The sequence below is a fragment of the Dermacentor variabilis genome, chromosome 11 (assembly GCF_050947875.1).
Source record: "Dermacentor variabilis isolate Ectoservices chromosome 11, ASM5094787v1, whole genome shotgun sequence".
NCBI lineage: Eukaryota > Metazoa > Arthropoda > Arachnida > Ixodida > Ixodidae > Dermacentor > Dermacentor variabilis.
Window position 1 is genome coordinate 103,949,988 of NC_134578.1, and position 8,787 is coordinate 103,958,774.

The 8,787-nt window shown below is 41.9% G+C and overlaps 1 protein-coding gene across 1 annotated transcript; it reads left to right on the forward strand.

Annotated features, from left to right (window-relative positions):
- The first annotated feature begins 1,457 nt into the window (after positions 1 to 1,457).
- Positions 1,458 to 8,035, forward strand: LOC142563409 (uncharacterized). The gene is made up of 6 exons (XM_075673962.1): positions 1,458 to 1,614; positions 2,804 to 2,904; positions 3,488 to 3,752; positions 4,855 to 4,916; positions 5,625 to 5,660; positions 7,598 to 8,035. Exons 2-6 carry the CDS (start codon positions 2,830 to 2,832, stop codon positions 7,802 to 7,804), a joined length of 645 nt encoding a protein of 214 aa, XP_075530077.1. The 5' UTR covers positions 1,458 to 1,614; positions 2,804 to 2,829; the 3' UTR covers positions 7,805 to 8,035.
- The last annotated feature ends 752 nt before the right edge of the window (positions 8,036 to 8,787 follow it).

The window sequence follows — 8,787 nt, forward strand, 5'->3', positions numbered from 1 at the left end:
CGTTCTTATGCAAGAAATCTGGTACACAGAAAATTTAATACGTATCGTACTTACGGTCATGCATTTGGTAAGCATTCCCCCTCCTTCCATTCCACCTCTGCCTGCACGCCCCTTCTAAGCCCGCCCAAATGATAATAAAAATTAACCTGGAAGCCATATGCGCAATATGGAATACGAATCTCAAATACCATATGACTCTTGATACTGTATCTGCACAAAGCACAATTGCAAGGTTTGAGTTATACGTGTTCTTTTTTTTTTCCTTTTGTGCATTAGCTAGTGAAAAGTAGTAAATCCAGCCAACGTTTCAACCGGGCTACTGGAGATGATGCAGATGGTTTTACCAGGCGTCTTTACTAACCTAATATATCAAAAGAACAAAAAGAATAAACTTAAATACCAGAGTGGGCGAGAAAACAAAAATACGGAGATGGGATGAAAGATATCATGAATGCCGACCCAAAATAATTTAGAATATATAACACGACATAATTAAATATAATTTTGGAAATTTGGTAAGGTGGCCTTCTTGGCCTCGTACTAAATTAGTAAAAAAAAAAACGTTATGTTCACGTGAACTTCAGTAACGCTACACTTTGGCATGGCTCCTTATAATCCTCAACGTTATAGCTTTCACAAATCAAATATAACACCCCTCGGCGGCGCTACTCAGTATAGCAAAACGCAAAACTAAAACGAAACAGAAAAATGGATGGATGCTATGAGGGTCCCCTTTGGAACGGGGCGGTGGGTTGCGCCACTAAGCGCTTGCTATTATAGTGCTTAATGTCCTACCTAAGTTAAACAAGAAAAAAGAACACTATTAACTTCTACAACCAAATTTTCTGATCTCCTATTGCGAACTGTGCTTTTGTACGTCTCCGTTTTTGTCGTTTCTATACTTTTCTTCCACCAATCCTCCAATTGTTCCTTATTTAAAGAAAAACGTTGCTAGCGCCATCTACAAAGCATGTTCAACAACCATGTTAGGGCCAAGTCTAGACAACCAGCGCGCATTGTGTGCTACACGTTGATTTTTTAACTTGTGTGCCTTTGCGATTCCTGCTCGTTCAATTCTATGTGTCTTCTTTAATCTCTGTGCTTCTATAAATTGTATAATTATTCTTTTGTAGTACTAACCTCATTCTTTAACTTGTAATAACTGTAATCGTGCATTTTCTTTAATATTCTGCTTTTTTCTCTTTCATTTCTTCATTTATACATTCCATTTCATACTATTCCATACTAATTTCATACTATTCATATATACTATTGTGCTGCTATTCATACTACTCATATATTTTTCATACTATTCCATACTAATTGTAATCGTGCATTTTCTTTAATACTCTGCTTTTTTCTCTTTCATTTCTTCATTTATATATTCCATTTCATCTTTGTGTCTCGTTGGCCATGACTGTGCCGACACACGCTTTTATGTTCGCTACCATGATGGCGCGAGCGCACTGGTCGCGGTTGGGCTGATCCGCGAGTTTTCGCCACAATCGGTGAGCGACGTGGCGAAAAACAAACTGGTGTACTGGGCGGCACCAGGCCTGGAAGGTGAAGAAGCGGCCGAGAATTATTACCCGGCCGACGTGGTGTTGCTTGGTGGTGAGTAACATTCACGCACATTTGCCGAAAGCTAATCTTGAAGCTTAATGTTGCCGCACATCACTGATAGCCGTGTCACACGACCACGTTTGATCGCGATGAAGCCCGATCCGGGTCGAAATTCATGACTGCGATTGGCACACTCGCCCAGCTTGCGCAGAAATGCAAATCACGACCGGGAAATTCGATCCGGATCGGTCTTGATCGCGATAAAAACTGCGCCGTGTGACACCCTGTATAAGATTTGCCCACCCGTACTGTTCTGCGATTAATTACCTTGACGCTGTAAAGTAATACTTGGAAATTAAGTTTCGGTATAGAACCGGTAAGAAAAAAAAAATAAAAAAAGCCTTTTCGGTATGCTCCGGTCCAGCATAAAAAATAACTCCTATGTCTATTTATTCGTCTTTAAGCAGCTGAAGCAAGGTGTGAGCAGGCTAGTTGGTATTCCATAATGTTATAACCAGCGTGATAGTGGACTCGGAGCACAAAAGTGACAAGGACAAGCGCTGACTTCCAACTGGGGTTTACTGCAAATAAGCATGAAATGCATATGACAATATAACACACCATTGTAGCAGCAGTTATTGCAGAAGTCAACTGCATAGGTAAACCTTCCATAGTGCTTACGGATAAATTGGGAGCCGCCTTAGGCCTTGGTGTGTTCTTGTTGATTTGTGGTGGGCTTGATTACTTGCACAACTGTGTGGTTGTGATCACGTGCGCGAGGTTATACATTCATGCTTCTTTGCAATAAAGGGCAACTGGAACTCAGTACTTGACCTAGTCGCTTCTTCTTGTGTTCCGTGCCCACTTTCGCGCTGGTCATATCTAAACAGGTGGCCTAACAGCGACGTATACGTGATTGTTTCGTGAGGCTCGCTATCGTTTCGACAGAAGAATCGCGATGGGCTTGTCATCATGTGGTCGGTATGCAAATGAGCATGGAGTAATTTTTTATATCATAAAGCAGGGTGTTTTACCTGATTGCACTTATATGGTTCTATATTAGTTATAGAATTATTGTGTATATATATATGCATAGGGAGAGAGAGTGTGTGAAGCTGCATGAATAAAAGCCTTAATCTGGTTATGTGGGTGAGAAACTGTGTGGTGTCGCTGCATAATGTCCCCTTATACTGTTCTTTTATTCACACGAAAGACGACTAAACAAATTTTGTTCATACAGTGTCCAAGAGGGATCTCATCTCCTCGATGACAAGAAAAAGGATGGCCGTGCCACACACGGAATTCGACTGCCCACCCAGCCTCCTGGTCAAGTCAGCTGTGGTAAGTCGATAATGACGCTTCTTGATGAGGTGCTATGGAATTATGAATGAGGGCCATTGTGGTCCTGCACACAGCATTTCATTATCCCTTACACACAGCATGTGTTGTATTACATGCTATGGTAATGTTTTAAAATAAGAAAAAGAAAATTATGTATATAGCACAGTTAAGCAAGAATGACCCGCTGTGGTAGCTTAGTGGCTTTAGCATTGTGCTGCTAAGCACGAGGTTGTGAGATGAAATCATGACATAGTGGCTGTATGTTGATGGGGGTGAAATGCAAAAACGCCTGTCTAAGGTGCATTGGGCACACATTACAGAACTTCAGGTGGTCAAAATCTGACTCCGTTAATCCACACTATTGCAGGTCTGATAATCAGGTCGTGGTTTAGCTGTGTAAGACTCCATAATCAGTTTCTTTAAAGGACGAATGGGCACGTGACTTCACAAGGGTCAAATGCGCCTCATCCTTTAATCCAGCTTCATAATGTGACGTCATTTGAAAATTCAGCAGATGTTGTAGTAGGGAGAATCTGTCATGATTGCACTAATTGGTATTGACTGTGCTTTTTATATACAACAGGATCCCAAGCTTGCTCGGCAGGTGACTAAGGAGAAGCTTCAGCTCTCAAAAAGCACCAAACAAAGAGAAATCTTGCAGAAGAAAAGGAAGCGGGGCAGCAGCCATTTTTCGGAAAGTGACGACGAAGTTGTGGAAAAAGGTCTCCTGAAGAAGGAGCAACGGAAAACCAAACAGCTTGAGGAAAAAAACAGAGTGCTCTTTGAAAGACTTAAGAAAGAAAAAAAGAAGAATGAAGAATTGCAGGCACTCCTGACTACAAAGTTTGGTGCGTTCCTGCTTTCTTTTTGATATGAGCTGTTAAAGGGGACCCTGAAACAGGATAAACACACTAATAACTAGGTGTAAATACTGTGAGCACCTGATTAAATATTAGTTGCATACATATGAAAGGGAGCCTGAAAACTTACACTACAAAGTGCTCTTGCTAAGTCAGTGCATTATTAAGCCCCTGACACCAAGGAAGCACACAGCCACGGATAAATTATTTGGATACCTTTAGTGTTAACGATCATGCACAGCCAGCACCAAAAAACAGAAGCCATAAGCAGTAAGTAAAGTGGCTGAAAGAGTAAACACTTAAGGAAAAAAGGCAAATGATGTGTCTTGACAGCTGCACTTCAACAGGAGTTGTGAATTTTAAGAACCTTCACTGTTAAAGCCGAGAAGTGTGCTAAAGCAATCCAAAGCACTGCAGGAGTAATTGATGCACATGAACAGCAGTTGGAGGTACTTTGTACTACGAAGTTTAATCTTGTATTGCCGTAAGTGATCTTATAGTTGTGCAGTTTTTCGATAAAATATTTTAAAAAATGAGATGCTCTTTCAACCTGTGCCCCTGAGTTGAAATTTTGCTGATCACGTGGTGCTTGCTCGCTATGACATAAGTTATAAAACCTAGTGAACGAGTGTTCACTAGCTGTCGCATCTTGGGCAGCAGTGAGTGCTTCTTTAAACCAAGTTAATTTCTAGATATGTTCGCATTCTGTAAAATAACTACTTAATAGCAGGAGGCCTTTTAATTGATAGCAAAAGGATGCCGAATAGGCCGAGTTGGAATTTGATCATGATAGCAGTGCATGGCCAAATGAAGACTCGGCAAAGAAATTAAGAAAAAATTTTTTCCTTTGTCTTAGTTATGTCATGGAGGCACTTACAAAGTTCGTTGTTGATGAATTGGGTGTATTGGTCATATGCTTCATGTGGATTGCTTTGGTCATCTATTGATTGGGATAAGCACACTTGGTTTAACTTTGCTATATACTGGGAATAGTCACTGCAACGCATCTTGCTTGTGAAACAGTGTCTGAAGTTGTTTGCCCTATTCCAGCTGCTACATGTGATCAGTGTGATTGCTTATACCTTTTTAGATCTGCTGTTGACACACCTCAATGATGCCCGCCCCAAGTTGGCTTGTGTTGATAGTGGAATGGTAAGTAAAAATTTAAAGCACTGTTGTGGCTTAGTTTTTGTTTCTATTGTATTTCTATATATCCAGTTTCGTTTAACTGTTAATCTGAGTTATATACAGTAAACAGCATGAATATTTATTTTATCATCTTTTTAGTGTGCTTATATGGGGCTTAATTTGTATAATTCCAAGCAGATTTCGAGGTTTGCTTATCTTTGTCCTAAACGATGCCTGTACATACACTTCCTGCAGGTTTACGTTACATGCTATTGTGCATTCAAGTTTGACCATGCCTTGTGCAAGGAAAAATTAACTAGAAAAAGTATAAGGAAGAAAGCATTTACACATTGGCAGTGCTTGTTACACTGAATAAAAATGTCATTGCTCTGTGAGCATGCAGCAAGCCTTCATGTTTAGTGTCCTGCTTTAACAGGGCATTGAAACACTTTCTTAACTTAATAAGAAAATGTTGCTGATCTGTAAATGAGGCTCCTGTGAACATGTGAGCCAAATATTACAGTGCATGCAGCAAGAAATTTACAATCTCATGTCAGGTTCATTTAGTAAAAAGATAACATTCCTTTTTGTCGTTAGGAGGGGGTTTAGTAGTACTTATTTGAATTATTGTCATACTAAGCTTGCATTATTGTGCAGTTCACATAGTACTATCATTGATTAAGCTGCACATTGTGACATGACGACTATGTAGTTTATCACCCTGTTTTCCAGGATTTTGATTATTCAAATAATGATTACATTTTTCTGGTAAGTTGGCAGTGTTTTCTTCATTCACCATTAATTGAGGTGCAATATGAGCTGTCATTGTTAAGCCGGCATCTGCTGCAGCTGATGCCATGATATTACTCTGTTTTCCAGCCTAAAAGTATATTAGACTCCGAGATGATGACTAGCGAGTGTTTTGAGGTGTGTAGCGCGGTTCTTTTGGGCTTTTAAAACCTTTCCTCTTATAGTCTACCTTACTTTACGGCATATTTTGTCTGTGGCATAGTCATTCTGTTGCTAAATCGTTCCGCTGCTAACAGTCTTACATGCTATACATTGTGAGTCAGCAGAAAGCCGCAGAGGCATATCAGAGGCATATCTCCAGGCATATCAGCTTCTGCTGACCACAGCATGCCTGCTGCTCAAGCAGCTTTCCTTGCATCTCACACAGTCTTGTGCTTCAGGATGCAACATCTGCCATCAGGAGGGAAAACATTCCATATTTCACACAAAAGTTGACGTGTATTAGTAAACAGGGTATCTACCATGCACAATGTTCAAAAAGTTAAACCTATGTGGATCAAACCAACTGTATGTTAGCAGCAACCTGAAAAATTGTTTGACACCTTATGTGTTCTTATGTTTACCTATTGCTTATTATTATTATTACTTTACATTACCTAACATTGTTAGAGCACCGCTATAAACACTATTTATTTGCAGCACTCTCTCATGCATGGCTCTTTATATCATGTTTAAAAGAAAGCCAACAAGATATTTAAAAATGCTTCATATTCCCGTGTGCAATGACGATAGCACTGAAATAAGTTCACTGTGAAAATAATTGCCTTGCCTCTAGTGCACTATCCTGCACAGTGTGTCGCATGTGCACTGGTTCTGAAACGTTGATTGCGTACCAGTGGCTCATGGTGGAAAAAATGAATGCATGACTGAAGGTGGCTATGGCAAGGCAGTAACATGCATAGAAGGATTGGATAGCTTTTTGGGCAGCTAAATTTTTTAGTAGCTTTCTGCATAGTCACATTGTGTTAGGGGAGAGGGATGGAACAATGCTGCCAAAGTTCTTCTGAACCATTGCAAACGCACATCTGCTGTGCAGGACAGTGTGGAAGACAATTGCCTTTCCCCTCTGCTGAGCTCGTTTGAGAGTGCTGTTGTTGCTGTACGTGAGTGTGTTGTTGCAGAGTGCAATTTTGGAATTCCCAAGCTTTCTTTTTAATGGGGAAATCAAAGCTATGCAATAGAGCATGCTGCAAACAATTTGATGTTTTCGTAGGTGCTGTAAACCTAGTATTGACATATTTGCTGTAAGTATAAGAAAATTGATAATCACGTCAAGGTAATTAGAAAGTACACTAGAAGTCTAGGATGCTTTTTAAGGTTGCTGCTAACAACATACAGCAAGTTTCAACAGCATTGAAAGCTCCCCTTTTTGAATCTCGCTGCAAACTGAGACACGTATGTTTCTTCTGCAGTAACTGTGTTTTAGAAGTGGTTATGGTTAATTTGCCTTCCTGCAGTGGTGAACTGCAGATAATTTTTTCTTTGCATTTTTAGTAGCTGCTACTCCCTAATGTAGCATACTGTAGGGCACTTGGGGCCAGATTCTGTATTGTGCCCAGCCACTTGGCTGTTAAAGTGTCAAGGGTTCCAGATTCTGTGTGAGTGCAGTAATGGGTTGTGAGTCTCAGTTGTGCCACACATTAATCTCGTGCTGTGGCTATTCTGCTGTCGTCTGCCCTTGCATGTTTCAGGATGTTGTGCCTGCAGCACCAGTTGTAGCCAGCAGAGTCTCAGCACATATAATTTGCATGTGGTCGTGCGGTAGAATGTTACGGTGCATGCACTGTGCACGTGTGCATTAATAGAAAATGTTTGAGTGGACTGTGGATGAATGCTGATGTGCCACTGTGACATGCTGTGGCTATCCTGATGACGTCTCTCCTTGCACATTCTAGGATGTGAGGCCTGCAGCGCCAGCTGCAGCCAGCAGGGACTCGACAGAGGTGATTTGCATGTTTTCGTGGAGTGAAATGTTATGGTGCACTGTGCACGTGTGCATTAATAGAAAATGTTTGAGTGGACTGTGGATGAATGCTGATGTGCCACTGCGACATGCTGTGGCTATCCTGATGACATCTCTCCTTGCACATTCTAGGATGTGAGGCCTGCAGCGCCAGCTGCAGCCAGCAGGGCCTCGGCAGAGGTGATTTGCATGTGTTCGTGGAGTGAAATGTTATGGTGCACTGTGCACGTGTGCATTAATATAAAATGTTTGAGTGGACTGTGGATGAATGCTGATGTGCCACTGTGACATGCTGTGGCTATCCTGATGACGTCTCTCCTTGCACGTTCTAGGATGTGAGGCCTGCAGCGCCAGCTGCAGCCAGCAGGGACTTGGCAGAGGTGATTGGCACGTTTTCGTGGAGTTAAATGTTATGGTGCACTGTGCACGTGTGCATTAATAGAAAATGTTTGAGTGGACTGTGGATGAATGCTGATGTGCCACTGTGACATGCTGTGGCTATCCTGATGACGTCTCTCCTTGCACGTTCTAGGATGTGAGGCCTGCAGCGCCAGCTGCAGCCAGCAGGGCCTCGGCAGAGGTGATTTGCATGTGTTCGTGGAGTGAAATGTTATGGTGCACTGTGCACGTGTGCATTAATATAAAATGTTTGAGTGGACTGTGGATGAATGCTGATGTGCCACTGTGACATGCTGTGGCTATCCTGATGACGTCTCTCCTTGCACGTTCTAGGATGTGAGGCCTGCAGCGCCAGCTGCAGCCAGCAGGGACTTGGCAGAGGTGATTGGCACGTTTTCGTGGAGTTAAATGTTATGGTGCACTGTGCACGTGTGCATTAATAGAAAATGTTTGAGTGGACTGTGGATGAATGCTGATGTGCCACTGTGACATGCTGTGGCTATCCTGATGACGTCGCTCCTTGCACGTTCTAGGATGTGTGGCCTGCAGTGCCAGCTGCAGCCAGCAGGGCCTCGGCAGAGGTGATTTGCATGTGTTCGTGGAGTGAAATGTTATGGTGCACTGTGCATGTGTGCATTAATAGAAACTTTCCTTGTCCCTTGTTTGAGTAAACTGTGAATTAATGCTGATATATGCCACTCTGACATGCTGCTGATGTCCTTG